This window comes from Lithobates pipiens, unplaced genomic scaffold (genome assembly GCF_037356315.1).
Source record: "Lithobates pipiens isolate NorthernLeopardFrog02 unplaced genomic scaffold, aLitPip1_a1.2 Scaffold_23, whole genome shotgun sequence".
NCBI lineage: Eukaryota > Metazoa > Chordata > Amphibia > Anura > Ranidae > Lithobates > Lithobates pipiens.
Window position 1 is genome coordinate 276818186 of NW_027507785.1, and position 19761 is coordinate 276837946.

The following is a 19761-nucleotide window of genomic DNA, read 5'->3' on the forward strand; positions in this document are numbered from 1 at the left end:
TTTTTTTTTTTTTAATAATCAAATCTTTACAATCACTTTAAAGCAACAAGGACAGAAGATTTAGTAGATGGAAAGATGAAAAATGACTTTCGTTCCGCTTTAAGGAATATATTTTAATAAAAAGGTTTTCTACCCACAATTCATGGTTAAAGTCTTGCTGCATTTTGTTTTGAGTGTATTGCAGGCAAATGAATAATACAAAAGCAAAACGGTTAGATGGTTACAGAATGAGTTTAATATTGTTCTGTATTAAACAATTTACACTGTACACACTGACAATATCTGTATCTCATGCAAAAGCACACTAACATTAAAGCCCTTCCACTCGTACCAAAAGAAAGTGCCGTCTGTGCAAAAGATATTAGAGTTTCAAGAATAAAGACCAAATCTTTATTATCAAATAATGCAGGAGCACATAGGAGCCGGCGATCACTGCTAAAAGCAGCAATCGATCACTACACATGGAACAAATGGCTCCCTATGGTTTGAGTTACAGAAGTAGTATATAGTAGTGAATAATCATAAAAATGTTACAAATTAGATCATAACTGATCAAAGAACTACTGTGTGTTACTTATAGGGAGCCATTCATGCTCTGTGTAGCAATCAATAGCTATTCTTTATGAATTAAGTAGATGTAAACCCTGACTGAATGGCATTCAGAATGCTAAAGCACTGCGTATCAGAAACCATTGCCAAGTTTTTATAATTTTTTCTATTCCTTGTTGCATCTCACTGCTGCTGTTCTTTGGCAGGCTCTTCCTTTCTGCACAGATAGGCTGTACGTCAGTTCTCAGGAGGATGGACCCCATGCTTGTGTAATGTACGTTAGCATGGTTACCTGTAGTAGCCTTCAGAAGACTTGAACAGAGCGCTTTCAACCTGTAACAGGAAGTGTCTGAACACTGATCTTCATGGCAGGATTACCAGGAATTATTTTAATTTAAGATTAAAATTTAAAACATTGAAAATTACTTTGAAAAGTCATAAACACGTTAAAGTTAAAGAGATCTTAGTGACTGGATTTATATATATTTTAATCACCAAGCGACTATATTATTACTACATGTATTTATATAGCTCTGACAATTTACGCAGTGCTTTGCATACTATACATTCACGTCATCTACATGCTCCTGCAAAAAAGGTGACACAATTATGTTCTCCATCAACTACCCTTCCCATATTCCATCAAGGTAACGAGATGGAAGTTGTCAGTACTTTATAAAGTTTATATATATTTCTGTACAGTTACAGTAATATAAAATCTGGTTCCTATGGTTCTGGTGTGTTGACATCTCCTGCAGAGTCCTTCGTGTTCTCAACCAGAAACCTCTCGCAGGCTTGGTACGTTCTGGCAAAATCAGAGGACAGTCCAGCAATGTTGGTTGTTACTTGTGAGACGAGGCCGGGTGTAAACTGGTTATAGTAAGACACCTGTTGAGTGAATTACATAAAGAGTATTATTTATCATGGTCAATGTATTATACAATAAATTCTGAGATAGCGGGTTTAGGAGATACTAAAAACTATGGCTGATAGCCCAATTATATTCTCACTTATTCCAGAATGTCCTCATCAGTGAAGAACCGTTTCAAACGTTTATGTGCTCTGGCTCTGGTATTGGATCTCATGTATAAAACTTTAAAGGGTATGTCAAGCCAAAAACTTTTTTCCTTTTATATAGAGTAGGGTATGATTAGGACCTCTGACAGGTTTGTAGAGCCATGCAGGGCTTTGTAAGAGAGAGTTACCTTCACTTCCTGTCCAGTTGACAATGTTTGGCCAGGTAACAAGCGAGGGGAACACTCAAACAGTAACATTAACACACACTCTAGCAGAGTAGGGGATGACTACAACCCCTTTCAGATTTTTATTGCGGTCTGTGTCCCCGTTGCAGATTTTTATTTACTTTCTGTCTGTTGAATCCATCATTGGCAGGACCTCTCTACCAAATCTCTCCAACAGAGCACTGGATAGCATTAAACATCAGCAAGGGATTCCAATTCTTCTCCACTCTATTCAAAAAGTAAAAAAAAAAATTTTTGGCTGACCTCCATTTAAAATATAACTAAATGCAAAACATGTAGGATGGAGGGAGTTTTAACACCTGCCAGATTTTTTCTGATGTTTGTGACCCCTTTAAAGGAGATTCAACCTCTCTATTCGTCACAGAAAGTTAAAATGAAAGAAAAATCCCAAAGTTTGGGTTGTCGCCAGAAAAGGAATAGAGGGGAAATCTTCCAACAGGGCACCATTTCTGGTGACCAGGGATTTCCCTCACTTTGCATGGATTTCCTCTCACTTCCTGTTTTGGCTATAGAACTGGAAGTGAAGGGCAATCTCCACAATGGAACATACTGTGGATGGCAAAAAATGGACAGGGGTTATAACCTTCTCGTGATCTATCCAGAATGAAAATAATGTTTTGCCTTTAGTTCTACTTCTAACAAAACAATGTCTGAAGCATAAAAGAAACTAATCATTCCTTTCACTCTCCCATACAATGCCAGAAGTAAAATTGAGGAATTTGGTTGCCGTGGTATCAAAATCTGTTCTTTATTCAGGTATTTTGTATGTAGCGCAAAAAGAGATCCAAGATCTGTTTTTCCTTCAGGTAGCATATATCGAAGGCATAACGAGATGTTTGATTTAAATGTCAGTTTCCAATCTAACTAAACCTCCACTTTCCACCGCTTCTATTTCCTATATTGAGGCAGAGAATAAAGGGTCCTTTTTCCCCATAATGGAAAATATGTCACCTGCACACCAAGGATCACCAGAATAGTTCTAAAGCAGTGGTCTCCAAACTGCAGCTCTTTGCTTGCCTTTATCCATGCCTTGGGGCACTTTTCCTCCCACTGATGCAAAACGGTATTCCTCCCACTGACACCAACGATGGGGTGTAATTCCTGTTACTAACATCAACAACAAGGCACTATTCCTCCCACTTACAGAGATGATGGGACACTATTCCTCCCACTGACACCAATGATGGGGCACTATTTCCTCCCTCTAATGGCAAAGATGCATTGTTTACGCCCATTGTCTCCAGGACAATTTGTACTCCCAATGGCCACAGTCCAGCCCTCTTTAAATCTAAAGTACAGTAAACTGGCCCTTTGTTTACAAAGTTTGGAGACCCCTGGTCCAAAGCTTTATTCAGCAATCACATCATAGTAACAGAAGCAATGTTCCCCATATCTGTTCCCCATAACTTCCCAAGCCGTATAATAACTCTCCTTCCCTCAAATACCAACTGCCCAACAATGCCCTTATTCCCTACACCTTCAATCTAAAACACTCCTCCCATGCAATAGACACGTTTCCTATAAGGCAGTAAACAATGTACAGTAAAGACACTAACCTTAAATGCAACAAAAGAAACTACATATAAAGTGATATCACATCATCTATTTGTAATTGCATCACAAATATTTGATGCATGAAGGACAGTTCCAGAAGCAATGGCTGTGCACAGCCACAACCTCTGCAACCCTGCCCATTACAGAACTTGCCTGTTTTATAATATGGCACCATACATGATAATGCCAGCTATCTCTAATGCCGCGTACACACGATCGGACTTTTGGACAGCAAAGGTCCAACGGAACGAGTCCTTCGGACAATTCGATCGTGTTTGGGCTCCATCGGACCTTTGCTTGCCAAAAATCCGGCGGACTTTAGAAATAGAACAGGTTTTACATTTTTCCACCGGAACTCCGCCAGGCCGAGAAATTAGTTTGTGTATATGCTAGTCCGACAGACAAAAACCGACGCTAGGGCAGCTATTAGCTTCTGGCTATGAACTTCCTTATTCTAGTCCAGTCGTACATCATCACGTTCGAATCCGTCGGACTTTGGTGTGATTGTGTGTGGCCAAGTCCGTTCATTCGGAAAGTCCGTCGGAACTCCGCCGAAAGTCCATTGGAAAGACGGTCGGACCTAATCCCTCGAAAAGTCCGGTCGTGTGTACGCGGCATAAGATGTTAACATGTGATATCCTGAAGACTATACCTTTGTCTTGTCTCCTTGTGACCATATACAGAATCCAGAGCAAAGGCTCTCACCCCGGGAGTATTCATTAATGGGTGGATGTGTAGGGAGAGAAACAGATCGAAAGGCCACAACATACGGGTCCCTGTAAAGAAAGTATTGTTTATTCTTATTTACTGTATAATTGTTGCACAAATTTGTTACATTAGAACACCAGAAATAAATAAAATCTACTGCCGAATAACCAAACCACAACCACAAATAAGCAATCACGATTTCTATCTCTCAGATTTCCTATACTCGATCCAGTTAAAGGAGTGAAGGATATTGTTAATGCTACAACATACAAAGACACTGTAGAACAAGGGGCGTCCAACCTGCGGCCCAAGATGGCTATGAATGCGGCCCAACACAAAATCGCTAAATTACTTAAAAATGTTGATCTTTTTGCTTTTTTGTTGATCTTTATACTGACCTGAGGCTCTTCCTGCTCTGTCCCGCCTCACTTCACAGATGGATAGCAGCTGGTGCCATTGGTTCCCGCTGCTGTTAATGAAATTCTAGGACGAGCAAGCGGGCCGAGATGCCCTGTGCCAATGGACACAGACAAGGAGGCCTGGGAGCGAGCAAGTGTCTCCATTGGCAGCGGCTTCCTATGGGGGCACCAGGAGAGCTGATGGGAAACCCCAGAATAGAAGGATTGGGGCGGCTCTGTGCAACACCATTGTACAGAGCAGCAAGTATAACATGTTTATTATTTTAAGGGAAAAAAACTCAAAGGTTTAATGTTACTTTAAAGTGATACTAAAAGTCTCTGTTTTTTTTAACAAAAAAAAAACTAACAAAAACAAACATGTTATACTTACTTGCTCTGTGTAGTGGGTTTGCACAGAGCAGCCCCAAATATCCTCTTCTCGGGCCCCTCTTTGGCGCTCCTGGCCCCTCCCTGCCGTTGCTATGGGGGCACCTGAGCCCAGTGGCGTGTGTCCATTCAGACACAGAGAGCCGTGAACCAACCCCGCCCTGTCTCTCCTTATTGGCTCACTGACTTTGATTGACAGCAACGGGAGCCAATGGCGCTTCACTGCTGTCTCAGCCAATGAGGGAGAGTCCTAGACAGCCGAGTCTCTCATGCAACATCGCTGGATCGAGATAGGCTCAGGTAAGTATTAGGGGGTGCTGGGGAGGCTGCTCCACACAGAAGGCTTTTTATCTTAACCAGTTGCCGACCAGCGCGTGCTGATGTATGTTGGCAGAATGGCATGGACAGGCAAATGGGTGTACAGGTACGTCCCTTAAAATTTGCCGGCGTGCCATCGTGTGCGCCCGGTCAGGACCTCCGTGAGTCCGATCGCAGGTCCCACGGACTTGATCATTGCGGGGTTACCCGCAATCGTCTCACGGGGAAGAAGAATGGGGAAATGCTAATGTAAACAAGCATCTCCCCGTTCTGCTTAGTGACAGTGTCACTGATCTCTGCTCCCTGTGTTTGGAGCAGAGATCAGAGACGTGTCACACACAGCCACGTCCCCCACAGTTAGAAACATGCCCCTGGGACACATTTAACCCCTACACTGTCACCTAGTGGTTAACCCCTTCACTGACAGTGTCATTTACACAGGAATCAGTGCATTTGTATAGCACTGATTGCTGTATAAATAACAATGGTCCCAAAAATGTGTCAAAAATGTCTGATGTGTCCGCCATTACTAGTAAAAAATAAAATAAAAATTTTATATATATATATATATATATATATATATATATATATATATATATATATATATATATATATATATATATATATATATATATATATACACACACACATATACATACACACACACACACACACACACCATAAAACCCCCATTTTGTAAACGCTATAACCTTTGTGCAATAATCGCCTATTGCGATTTTTTTTACCAAAAATATGTAGAAGAATATGTATCAGCCTAAACTGAGGAAAAAATATATTTTGATATATATTTTTGGGGGATATTATAGCAAAATTTTAAAAATAATGCATTTTTTTTTCAAAATTGTCGCGCTTTGTTTATAGCGCAAAAAATAAAGTCCGCAGAGGTGATAAAATACCACCAAAAGAAAGCTCCATTTGTGGGGAAAAAAAAAGGACATCAATTTTGTTTGGGAGTCACGTCGCACAACCGCGCAATTGTCAGTTAAAGCGACGCAGTGCCGCATCGCAAAAAGTGCTCTGGTCTTTGGCCTGCAAAATGGTCTGGGGCTTAAGTGGGTAATGCATTAAGATAAAAAAACTTCTGTCTTTACAAATGCTGTAAGTGGCCTACACAGAGCCCTGACCTCAATCCTATTAAACACCACTTGGGTGGATTGGAATGCTAATAGAGCCAGATTTTCCTGTTCAGAATTAGTACCTGACTGTACAAATTCTCTTTTGGCTGAATGGGCCTTCTCAGAAGAGTGGAGGCTGTTATAAAGGTAAAGAATTGGCAGAACTCCAAATATGCCCATAGTTTTAGCATGGGGTGTCCAACAAGCTGATATACATGGGATGGGCGGGTTTCGACAAACTTTTGGCCATAAGGTCAGCATGCATCACACATACAAACACCCAGCATGGTACACACAATGATAGATGTCACTTTTAGACAAGTGCGCCGTCACTCACCCAGTAGTACAGGGCAGCCGCCGTGAGGCCAGGAGGATGTAATCTTGTGGCTTCCCTTCTGCACTGGGTACTGTACTGATTACATGATAAATAGCGTCATCCTCATTCACTTGCTGCACCAGCTGGCACTCTCTGTAGAGAATACATTATTATTATTATTATTATTATTAATTTATATAGCCTCATACCAACAGTTTACGCAGCGCTTTACAATGTATAGGGGGGAACAACACAATTACAGTACAATACAAAAGGTACAGGAGGGCCCTGCTCGTAAAGCTTAAATTCTAAAGGGAGGGGGTGGTGGTACAAAAGGAAATAGCTGCAGAGAATGATTTGATGGGGGTGGCTCGGGGACAGTTAGGTGGGTGTGGGATAGGCTACATGATAGTTATAATGCAGGAAAAAATAGCAGACACTGGCTTATCTGATCTCTCCATGCTCACTTATAGAAGGGGTCCCACTGTTTCCTGCGGCACAGGTCAGAAAGCAGGTTGAAGGTTTGTTTGGCATGGACAGTCACCATTATATCCAACTTGAAGGACAGAAATGTGTCCTCTTCCAGGGTGTACAGCTGAACCTGATAAAAAAAAAAAAATAATAAATCAAAAAAAAAAAAACACACACACACACACACACAAGCACACAAATCATTTCTTGTGTTGAATTCTCCAAACCTTTCACAATATGATTAAATTGAATCTAAAGCAAAAAGGAGGAAGGATTAGAACCCCTATCAAGTTTGTTTGTGACCCTGTTAGGGAGATTTACCCTCTTTATTTGTGCTGGTGACCATTTTAGAGAGTGATGCAAATCCAAAAAGTTTGAGTTACCATCAAGAACAGGAATAGAAATTAGATGGGGAATCCTCCATTGAGGACAACTGAAGACAACTGTGAAGGAAATTCCTTCACTTAAGATTTCCTCTCACGTCCTGTTGCATCACAGGGTTGGAAGTATAGGCACATCTACCCAATAGGATATGGATGGCACAAAAAATTTTAACCATTTTTTGCTCCATCCAAATTGAAAATTAATTTTGGCTTATACACTTTAATGTCCTGAACTAAATGTTGGGGATCTGCTGCTGGATTCCTGCAGTTTTCAAGCTGTTCGATTGCTCACGGCAGGTGTGTCAGATAACAAAGCGTCAACGCAAAGTGGCACAGTGTGTAGGATTTATTTTTAGTTTACAATAACCTGCCAATGCTTACCTTAGATAAAAGCACAAAAAACTATTTTCTGAGCTATTCATCTCTAGAATAATGTAAAGATGTATAGAATTACAGAGAGCCTGCTAAGAAAAAAAATATGGGAGTTGCAATTACTAACTTATCTCGAGGGCTTTCCTATTCATCCTTACTTCACTACTTGGAACAAGTGTTTAGCCAGTGACATCAATATGCTTGACCTGCACACTTGTCAGAAGCGAATGACATAATACACGGCGAAGCGAGGATGAACAGCGCTGGAGTTTGCAACTTCGAAGACAAGTCAGCAATTACAGGTTACAGTTGATGAGTTTTAGACCTTCCCATTCTTAAAAATGAACTGAATTGTCAAGGGTGGGTTTGGTGATGAGGATTATAGGGAGATATATAGATATTGTTCCACAGTAGGTGTTAGGCCAATCCACCTGAGCCCTTCAGATTAAAGTGCATACAGTAAAACCTTGGATTGCGAGCATAATTCGTTCCAGAAACATGCCTGTAATCCAAAGCACTTGTATATCAAAGCAAATTTCCCCATAAGAAATAATGGAAACTCAGATGATTCGTTCCACAACCATTTATTCATAAGTGCTTCAGTTTAGAGTCCATTTAAAAAGATTATAGCAATGTGACCAGGTTGTGTAACCATTAAATGTCCATCCAAAAATGGAAGCCTCCACAAGAGGAAATCCAGCAGGAGCTACAGAGTATAAAATATACAAGTAGCGTCATGTCACAGCTGAGTATAAAAGAGGAAAGAGGTGCCTCTAAGTGTAGTAATATGGTTACATTTAATGAAGGTACAACATTTAGCAACTCACATGGTTGATGATTAAAAGAGGCACATCTAAGTATTCAGGCAACCGGGGTAAAGTTTTCCACATAGACCAACCCCCGCACCGCCGGCTCTCATTGCTGTCAGTCTGCAATTGTGAATGGGAACACTACCCTACAGTAGAGCAATCTGAAAGTGAGGCTTGAACCGCTCGTGGAGTGCAGAGTGGAAAGGATGATGTTGATGGCAGTGAGGAGGATGGTTTATGTGGACAGCATTACCCCGGATGCCTGCATACTTAGATGTGCTTCTTTTAATCTTCAACCATGTGAGTTGCTAAATGTTGTACCTTCATTAAAAGTAACCATATTGCTACACTTAGAGGGTTCTCTCTTCTCTTTTATACTCAGTTGTGATATGACGCTACTTGTATATCAAACTCATTGCTTGTATATCAAGACAAAATGTATTTAAAAATTTTGCTGGTCTTGCAAAACGCTCTCAAACCAAGGTTTTACTGTACCGAATGTGCATGTGCTGTTTTTGTTTGCTTGTTTTTTTGCATAAGAATGATAATGTTGCTTGTTGGGCCATTTGGGGCTGAACTCCACAGACATTTTTGTGTTGGCCTGCTGATACTAACTTCAATATGTTTCACTTACTGTAAAGCTATTATCATGAGGTTGGTTTCTATGTGTCTGTGTAAAACTTTGTACGTTTAGTTTTCTTTCTTTTCAATAAAATATTTTATTATGAAAAAAAAGGGAAGTGAATTTTGGAGGATTTGCCCAAAAAAAAGAAAAAAAGAAAAAAAGAAAAAACAAGAAAAGCAGCAATAAATAAGACTAAACCCTGTTGTTACACACGATGGGATTATTGGACCAATGAGCGTCCGTTTTTTTTTATTGCAGGCTACCATAGTTATGAAAATTCTCGTTCGACAGACAAAAAATTTGTACGTGATGTAACATTGTATTTTCGGGTGAAAATTGTACTGATTAAATGAAACAAAATCGTACAATCTGATATCGTACACAAAAAATGTTCGCTCTTGGCCCTTCAGATAATTTTGCATGAACTGTTGTGATGGACTCTCGAAAACTGTGTACCAACGATCAGATTATTATACAATCACTTGGAAAGTGGTATTTTTCATCAGATTTTCTGATCGTGTGTGTGTGTGTGTGTGTGTGTGTGTGTGTGTGTGTGTGTGTGTGTGTACTAGGCTTAAGTAGAAAAGAATAATTGAGCACAAAGTAGCCTCAAGTACCTTATTTATTTCTGCAGCTAGGACCCAGTCAGTTTTAGACACCAACATTTTCAGAGCGGAAACATTGTTGTAACTAAGGTAAACCTGAAGATTTAAGAAAAAGTCATTAAAATCAAGTCAAATTATTACCATTTAGGAAAACAAAGCCTTCAGAGACTATTTGAGAAGTTAATGACTTTGATGAATTGCAATTAAATCACAATTACCATATCAGACCTTAAAATTAGTTAAAGGGGAAATATAGCCAAAGTTCGTTCAGCACTCCTGTGCCCCATTTTCAGCCGACAGCAGGCTAAAGTCAATTGCTCAGCCAGACCAGGCTCTGGAAAGATCCTGACCATATAGTCGGGATCCACCCAGATGCCTAAACAGGCACCTGGCTCAGCGATTCAGTGAGAGCTGGAGGGGCAGAGCAGAGAGCAAGCATATGGTCGGGATCCTCCCAGATGCCCCACCAGCCCCCTCCACAGCCCAGCGCTCCAGTGAGAGCTGGAGGGGCAGAGCAGAGCGCCACTGACTGACAGCCATGAGGACAGTCACGGCGGGGAAAGATGCAGCATTGGATTGATGCTGCATCCACCTAGGTGATTATAAATGTTTTTTTTTTTTTTTTCTAAATCCATACTTCTTTTAACTCATATAACCCAGCAATAAAAGAAGAAATGAAGAAAAAAAAAATTTAGCCATCTAAACTAAAGATGATATTTTAGCGTTGTTATAATTACAATGCTGCTTGCAGTCTAGGACTGCAATTGAAAATGTATATTTTTAATATGCTACAATGATACAAAAAAACACAATACCAACTGTAAGTGCTAAGAGGTTTGATTGCTAAAGTGTATCTGTGGTAAAAATGTAAAATCATATTTATTTTCACATTCGATTTCAATTCTTTCCAGCCTACTCCTATTAATCTAAAGCCTCATACACACGATCGGACTTTGTAGAAACTTTCCCGTGGATTTTTGTACAAAGGGCATCGGCCGTGAACTTGTATTGCATACACACTGAAGGAATTTTTCAGCCAACTTTCACCAAACCACGTGGTTTTTCTGCTCTTTACCGCCACCTTTGGTCAACTTCTGTATTGTTGTCTGATCTTTTGTATGTTGCATGTTGTTCTGAGCATGCGTGTTTGTACTTTGTACAAAAGTCCTATGGTTTTCTGTGCACACGATCGGACTTTGCTCCAAGTGTCTGTTTGCACAGCCAACAAAAGTCTGATGAAAACCGAAAAAGTTTGTCCGATGGATCGTACACGCGGTCGGATGGTGCCTTAATACAGCTAATTTGCATGTTTGTTGTCAAAAAGTCAGATCGTGTGTATGGGCCTGAAAATGATCTTGGAGTTCGTAAACATACTTGTGAACATTCCTGCATATTTACTTCCTTTTTATGTGAAAACTGTGACACGTAGGCACTATGCCCTGTGAGTAGGCGCTGCTGTGTCACAGAATTCACACAGCCTGCCATCTGGTCTACAGAGGTGCTGAGTAGAGAAGTTTCAGGAGGCGGAGTTAGTACAGGAACCTCTGCTTGTAGGCAAGGTACCATGGGATATGTAGTCCTTAGAAACTGAAAGTAAACAGTAGCGGAGTAGCTGCAATTTATGCAGGGAATCCAGGAAATTGTGGGAAGATGACCAGCAGGCATGCAGCTTCTATCAGACTATTGCAAACAACTATGGTTTGTATTTATATTAGAATGCTGAGGTTATAAAATGAAAGTGTATGCTGTGATCACAGATTTTCATTAAAAAAAGAGAAGTTTTTTTTCCCCCCTTTTATACTTACCTAGGTGGAACACTCAAGGGAGCGCTGAGGTGTGGAGGGACGGGGAGCGGCCATCTCAGGCTTTCAGAGGCTCGCTGGGAAGCTGAGACAGGTTCAAGCACCTGCCGTTGCGATGACGCGATGCCTGGACAGATCTGTGTGACGTCAGCAGAGAGCGGACTTCAGACCGCTCTCTGCTGAAAATGAGTCATAGGAGTGCAAAACTAATTGCCCTCCTCTGACTTATTGGAGAAGCCCAGCCAAATGAGCTTAGGCTGGACTTCTCCTTTAACAATTCTAGGTGTTGACAGTTTGATTGTTAAAATTAAACTCTAAAGTTCTTGCAAATAACAAAAGGCACATTACATTTTAGAGACATACAATCATGCAAAAGCTTACCTTTTATACACATACAGGACCTTGAAAAAGTATTCATACCCCTTGAAATTTTCGACTATTTGTCATGTTACAACCAAAAATATAAATGTATTTTAATTGGGATTTTATGTAATAGACCAACACAAAGTGGCACATAATTGTGATGTGGAAGGAAAATTATACATGGTTTTCAAATTTTTTGACAAATAAATATCTGAAAAGTATGGCGTGCATTCGTATTCAGCCTCCTTTACTCCGATACCCCTAACTAAAATCTAGTGGAACCAATTGCCTTCAGAAGTCACCCAATTAGTAAATAGCATCCACCGGTGTGTAATTTAATCTCAGTATACAGTGAGGGAAAAAAAGTATTTGATCCCCTGCTGATTTTGTATATTTGCCCACTGACAAAAAATTAGCAGTTTATAAATTTAATGGTCGGTTTCTTTTGAGAGTGAACATCTCATGGCACTCTGTTCAATCCAGCATCCGAAAATGGAAAGAGTATGGCACAACTGCAAACCTACCAAGACATGGCCGTCCATCTAAACTGTCAAGCCGGGCAAGGAGAGCATTAATCAGAGAAGCAGCCAAGAGGCCCATGGTAACTCTGGAGGAGCTGCAGAGATCCACAGCTCAGGTGAGAGAATCTGTCCACAGGACACCCATTAGTCGTGCTCTCCACAAATCTGGCCTTTATGGAAGAGTGGCAAGAAGAAAGCCAATGTTGAAAGAAAGCCATAAAAAGTCCCTTTTACAGTTTGCGAGAAGCCATGTGGGGGACACAGAAAACATGTTGAAGAAGGTGCTTCGGTCAGATTAGACCAAAATTGTACTTTTTGACCTAAAATCAAAACGTTATGTATGGTGCAAAATTAACACTGCACATCATCCTGAACACACCATCTTGTGGGGATGCTTTTCTTCAGCATGGACAGAGAAGCTTTCAGAGTTGATGGAAAGATGGCTGGAGCCAAATACAGGGCAATCTTAGAAAACCCGTTAGAGTCTGCAAAAGACTTGAGACTGGGGTGGAGGTTCACCTTCCAGCAGGACAACGACCCTAAACATACAGCCAGAGCTACAATGGAATAGTTTAGATCAAAAGCATATTCATGTGTTAGAAAGGCTAGAATCTGTGGCAAGACTTGAAAATTGCTGTTCACAGACGCTCTCCATCCAATCTGAAGGAGCTTGAGCTATATTACAAAGAAGAATGGGTAAAAATGTCACTCTCTAAATGTACAAAGCTGGTAGAGACATCCCCAAAAAGACTTGTAGCTGTAATTGCGGTGAAAGGCGGTTCGACAAAGTATTGACTCAGGGGGGCTGAATACAAATGCACGCCGCACTTTTCACATATTTATTTGGTAAACAATTTATCACGTTGTGTTGGTCTATCACATAAAATCCCAATAAAATACATTTATGTTTTTGGGTGTAACAAAATGTGGAAAATTTCAAGGGGTATAAATACTTTTTCAAGGCACTGTACGGGTACACAAGAAATGGTGCTCAAGACACATTCAAAAGCAATAGGGTAGGTGTAAAATGGTACAATGCAGTGTACAAATGTAATCTGGTTGAGGAACACCACTCCACAACAAATAATTGCAATTCCCTAGTGAACCTACTTGATTGCTTGGGTCCCATGGAACAGACAGGGGCACCTCTGATTGCTTACAGGATATAACATATTTACTGTAGGTAGAAAAAAAAAAATATTGTGCATGAGTAGAGGATTGGACAAAAGGCCCGTGCTTATGAGTGCTTATGATAAAAAAAGAGGCTAGGAAGGTGTCAATTGCACTTGTTTTGCTTCAGTCTACCATTTGAGCTGCAGGAGAAAAGTCCTAACACTACAAAGGATGGGCATAAGAGTCTTTTGCAAGGTTTTTGGGAGAGATCTTCATTTCTATGGCTATATCTCAATACTGCAACATGCACTTTAATCATTATCAACCTAATAAAAGTGCTCGACCATGACCCAAATTTTTTTTTTATCTTAAAAGGAGAAGTTCTGGATTCAAAAAAAATAAACATTTATACTCACCTAGGTGGATGGTGCATCTGTCTCCTGCCGGCTCTGCATTGAAAACTGAGTGATTAAAGATCTTTGATCACTCAGTTCTCCTCTCCGCTCAGAGCAGAGAGCCATGACTGTCAGTCAGTGGCTCTCTGCTCTCCCCTCCAGGGCTCATTGGCATGCAGGGCTGTGGAGGGGATGGGAGGGGCTGGCTCAGGCTCTCAATGGGTTGCTGAGAGGCTGAGCCAGGTGCCAGTCCAGGCTTCTGGGAGGATACCGACCATATCGTTGGGATGTTTCCCAAGCCTGGTATGACTGAATGACTGGCTGAAAACAGGTCACAGGAGTGCTGAACAAATTGTACTTCTGTGATCCATAGTAGCATGGCCAGAAATGTTTTGGCCATGCTTCTAATTTAAACTCCAGCTTGAAATCACACAAACATGTTATAATTTATAACTGACTTTACTGGGAAATGCCTCAAATTTTTTTTTTACTTTCTACGGAAATGTTGCCCCCTGCCCTTCCATTCCAGTGTCCTGTCCTGGCAGAGCCGAGTAACAGCCACACTCCTTTATACAAAAGTGTCCTCATAGTCTTCAATAGTAAAGATGAGGAGGAGGCTTTTCTCATCAGCAATGTTACATTACTGAATGTCTAACTCTTCTGCCTTTTGAATTGCACAGTCACATATAAGCATTTGTAAAAGGTACACTTTTTTAAATTAAAACAACAAAGATGTTATAATTACCTGTTCTGTGCAATGGTTTTTCACAGAGCAGCCTTGAACCTCCACTTCTCTGGTCCCCAGCTGGTGCTCCAGGCTCCTCCTTATCTCAATCTGCCACCATGGGAAGCCACTCCCTACGGGGGCACACCTGCAGGCTCGATTTTGAGCTTGGCTGTGTGCGACTTCTGACACACACAGAGCCGCTCGGCCCTGCCTCCTCTCGGACAAGATTTGATTGGCAGCAGCGAGAGATAACAGCTCTTCCTGCTGTCCTTGTGAGGAGAGAGAAAGGCGAGACCCACTGCAGACAGGCAGAGCGCCGGATTGAGAAAGGACTCAGGTAAATATAAAGGGGGATGGGGGGGGGGGGGGCGATACAAACTCTGGGACATATTTTACCTTCGAGCAGAGAATAAATTAAGGCAAAAAATGTCTAGGCTTTATAATCACTTTAAAGTGTATGCTATCCCCAAAAAATTAAGGATTTCTTAAATGTTTTGTTATTGAAATATATGTAAAAATTCTATGACATCTTTGTGACAGAATCACCCGGGACAGAGGCTTTTGAAGGGTACTGAATGCTAGCCGAATATGGGCCCTGGCATTTGAGGGAGCTACAAGCATTTAGGAAGATATTCTGTTATGTAATGCAAAAGGACATTATTAAGGAGGCCATGATGTTCTCTGCCAGCTTGGGACTCAGTGGACAGATATCAGTGAAAGGAATGCTGATTAATGAGATCTGGAAAGCCTGGGTCTTTCACTGAATAGTTTATTGTGCTCATTAACACACCTTTGTCTCCTGGCAAACTCTTGGGGGCGTGCTTATACTTATGTGTATTGTAAGTTGTAAGTGAGGAGATGGCAAGTCTACCCTGAAAGGTCATATCTCTGAGTCACCAAATCTAGGTAAATGATTAGATAGATAACTAGCTCATGTTAATTAGGTTTCTGGTTACAGGGGTAATATGAGCAGGAGGGGGGAACCTCCTCTTCAACTGTATACAAGACTGTATTCTTGTTCTAATAAACAGTCCGTGTTCAGCAACCAAACGAGTCTTGTCTTGATTGTGGTTGCTAGTGTTTTTGCTGATATTTGATATTTGCTGATATCTATATTCATACTGGGAGGAAGCAGTATATGACGAAGCCACTCAAGTGGACTGTGGGACGTTTCGTTACAATCTTTTCTTGTTATATACCTGGTGATCCTGCCGATTCCACTTGGCTTTACTATCACATGGAATACACCAAGCACAGAAGCAGATCCATGCTAGCGTGGTCAGTTTGGGGTCACAGCTAGGAGATACAGGCATGCTGTGGCTCCACACAGTGGACAGTATCTCCTGTAGTTAGTTGGGTGGCTACGACTTCCCCTGCCTAGCCCTGCTGTGTTGCGGCTGCAGCGGGTGTTTGTGTGGACTTGCTGTGTGTGACATCACACTATGCCCGCCAGATTGCTGTAGACAGGCCTCCTGCTATGGGGATGGAGGACAAGGAGGCTTTGGCATCATATGATTGCAGGATGAAGATAAAAAAGATTGGGGGTTTATAGTAAAAGCAAGCTGAGCAAGAAATTTCTATGTGCTGTCTTATTCCTGAGTTTAAAACTACTAGGTTCACTTGGACAGAAAGATTATCCGAGTACATACAGTATCTATTTTGGTGACTTAATTGAGCTTTAAAAGAACAATCATCAAGCATGCTTTCTAAAAAACTCCCCATGCTACTGGGCTCTATCATACAGACTAATATGGCTATTGTTATACACTTGAATTGTATAGCCTTAGGAAGTTATCAGTGCAACGATCTCCTAGGACTGTCATTGGTATACTCTGTTTTCTGCAATTCTTTTTATACTTACCGATCTAGTCTGATCTTCCTGCGTGCATATGCCTCCCGGTAACGTCTTTCCCCATCCTGCAAAAAAAAAAAAGGGAAGAAATATGTGTTCTAAATGTTAATTTCAAATGTTCCGTAGTAGACAAACAAAATGCACCAATAAACTTTAGATTTGTCTTCTCATGGATGACATGTTTCTAATATAAGGTGGATTTATTGATTTCTTTCTAAAAGAAGGTTAAAGCCAAAATTCCAGCCTAAAAACATTTTTTTTTTCCAGTTGATTATTGCCAACTGTCTTCATTGGAGAGATATGCCTGAACCATCCCGGTGACACCTTGTCACACAGGATGTCATCAGAACAGGAAGTGAGGGAAAAATCGCTAAACAGCAGTAATTTCATGTCAATTCTTATAGTAGTTATACACCTTATAGACCAAAGCAATTTTTACATTTCTACTATGTGCCTGTTTATTCGTCAAGAACTGTGTCATTAGTTAAGATAATGAAGCAACACATAGGGGGTTATTTACTAAAGGAAAATCTACTTTGCACTGAAAGTGCACTTGGAAGTAAAGTCGCTGTAGATCCGAGGGGGACATGCAAGTAAAATAAAAAAGCGGCATTTTAGTCTGCACATGATTGGATGATAAAATCAGCAGAGCTTCCACTCATTTCAGATGTACCGCTTAGACTGAGAGCAACTGCACTTCCTTTTGTAAATAACCCCCATAATGTTTTTGTGGGAATAAAATAGGGCTTCGTTTGGCAATACGGTCTTGCAAAAAATGTATTCTTTACGTAAATCAATACAAATACAAAAAAAGTTACTTTTTTTAAAATATTTTAGCCATTAGAATGTGAACGAGCATGGGCCCCTACTCATTCACCTAAAAAAGTACACAGGTTTTTGACAAAGTCCCTTATTAAAAATGAAGAATGTCCCCCATCTCAGCTGCAACGTGTCTTCTCCTTCCGGTTCTTCTCCCTCTATTGATGTCTTCTTCCTCTGGTCCTTCTGCCTGTTCTTCTCCCTCCTCTGAGGACTTCTCCCGACGCTGGCTCCCGCCGTTGTGTTGGCTCCCGCTGTCTGCCATTTTTTACATAACCATGGGGTGTGGGCATCCGGTGAAGTCATCTGGAGACCCCACCCTCTTGTGACATCACTGCCCCATCATGCCCTGGGTGGTGACATCACAAGAGACGGGATCTCTGGCTAACATCACTGGATGGCCAGCCAGCGTTGGGAGAAGTCATCAGTGGAGGGAGAAGAACCAGAGGAAAAAGAAATCAGCAGAGGGAGAAGACCCAGGAGGGAGAAGACCTGTTGGAGCTACGATGAAGGACATTCTTAATTTTTAATAAAAAGGACTTAAAAAAACTGTTTTTATGTTTGGCAATTTTTTGGGTGAATGAGTAGTGGTACAATGTACCCCATACTCATTCGCATAGGTGGGGGGGGGGTTCCAGATTCCGATAAGCCCCCTGCCAGCAGACCCCACCACAACCATCGCCCAGGGTTGTCGGGAAGAGGCCCTTGTCTCCATCAATATGAGTATCCCCCCCCCCCATGTTGAAAGCATGTGGTTTGGTATGGTCCAGGAGGTCGGGGGCACTCTCTAATCCCCTTTGCTGACCTGCCGGGCTGCGTGCTTAGATAAGGGTCTAGTATGGATTTTGGGGAACCCCATTTTCTGAAAGTCCTGCATGCTGCATCTTTGGTACGCTTTCAGAAAACATTCTAAAAATGCGTGGCCTAATAGTCTATGGAAAACCGTGGGTAACTGCACGAAACCTGCAGATACAACCGCTCTGCGGGAAAAACAGCAGCGTGAAACTGGCCTAAGGGGGGAAAAAGGGAGAAATTAGTTAAAAAGGGCTGATTAGGGTTAACTAAAGATTAATAGGGGGTTCAAAAAGATAGATCAAGATGCATTTTTTTTTAAATGTATAAAATAGTTAATACAATAAACCATACTTTGTTACATCGTATTTACTCAATCACATTTACAGACAATGTGCAAGTGCCCTTTTACACAGGATCGGCTGCATTCTGACATAATTGGTAATAATAGGGGAATGGTAGGGATGCTGTGGGGATGCGGTGGGACAGGGTAAAAGGAATTGAACATAGGAGGCACTGCATGTCTCAAAAGCTTTGTTGGCAGTTTTTCTAGGACAGTTCTCCTAAGCGGTTCATATCTGAATCGATCATCATATAGATATTCATCATATTTGAATCCATAAAGTGTTATAAGATAATATGACAAGATGTAGATGTCTGATTATTTTTACATAAGAGATAAAATAGCATAATCTAAGAAAACAGAAGTTAAAAATTTGCCTACCCCAGGTTCCGGTTTGATGCGAGGTAGAATACAGTGATGGTTATTTTCATCCAGAACCATAAAAGTCATAAAAGCGCTGTTTATGTGTCTTCTAGGAACAGTGACATCATGGCAAAATGCCTCCACACAGACGCCCACCTCCATACTGTAACACAAGCAGGTTCACACTGTGAATCATAACTGGCGAAGGTGGTATACCCATATCTTCTATTATCTATCAGCTTAATTCCATGAATTAAGGCGCAAAAGGAGTTAAAAAAAAAAAAAAAAAAAAAAGTACAGTGACCTACAATAACCAATCAGCATTCTGTCCAAGCAGATCTTTTTTTGTTCATACATGTATACAGCAATATGAGCATATTATGAATAATGTTTTTTAGAAATGGTTTGCAAGAAACTGGACGTTTGATCAATAAAAACTATTATTTTGATTGAAAAGGTACAATAAGCAAATTAAAATCCAATAAAATTGATCTTTTAATTTTGTGTTAACTACCAATTTAAAATCTGTGTTCATTTATCAGTATATTTATGGCGCCAAAAGGTAACAGCAATATAAAAAAGGTATCAATTGCATGTGCATATTTTTTGCTCATTAACGTGCACTCTGCTAGGCATCCCAATATAAATGAGCGGGCTGGCAATACAGCTCAATTAGCCTACAAATTATACCTGCTCCTTTTGTGGCAGTGCACCACACCACAACGCATGTTAGTGTGTTGCCACGCATTGCTCTGTAGTGCAACTCTGGCTTCAGAAA

At 40.9% G+C, this 19761-nt stretch overlaps 1 protein-coding gene across 5 annotated transcripts in view; it reads right to left on the reverse strand.

Annotated features, from left to right (window-relative positions):
- Nucleotides 1-212: 212 nt before the first annotated feature.
- Nucleotides 213-19761, reverse strand: part of ACOT11 (acyl-CoA thioesterase 11) — a 64601-nt gene continuing 45052 nt past the window's right edge. For all 5 annotated transcript variants that reach the window (XM_077453271.1, XM_077453268.1, XM_077453269.1 and 2 more), the window contains exons 10-17: nucleotides 19002-19146; nucleotides 16676-16731; nucleotides 13690-13756; nucleotides 9906-9989; nucleotides 7096-7229; nucleotides 6650-6781; nucleotides 4018-4141; nucleotides 213-1437 (exon numbers count right to left, since the gene is read on the reverse strand). In XM_077453271.1, the coding sequence (XP_077309397.1) occupies nucleotides 1276-1437; nucleotides 4018-4141; nucleotides 6650-6781; nucleotides 7096-7229; nucleotides 9906-9989; nucleotides 13690-13756; nucleotides 16676-16731; nucleotides 19002-19146 (904 nt within the window). In that variant the 3' untranslated portion in view covers nucleotides 213-1275. The remainder of the gene's footprint in view (nucleotides 1438-4017; nucleotides 4142-6649; nucleotides 6782-7095; nucleotides 7230-9905; nucleotides 9990-13689; nucleotides 13757-16675; nucleotides 16732-19001; nucleotides 19147-19761) is intronic.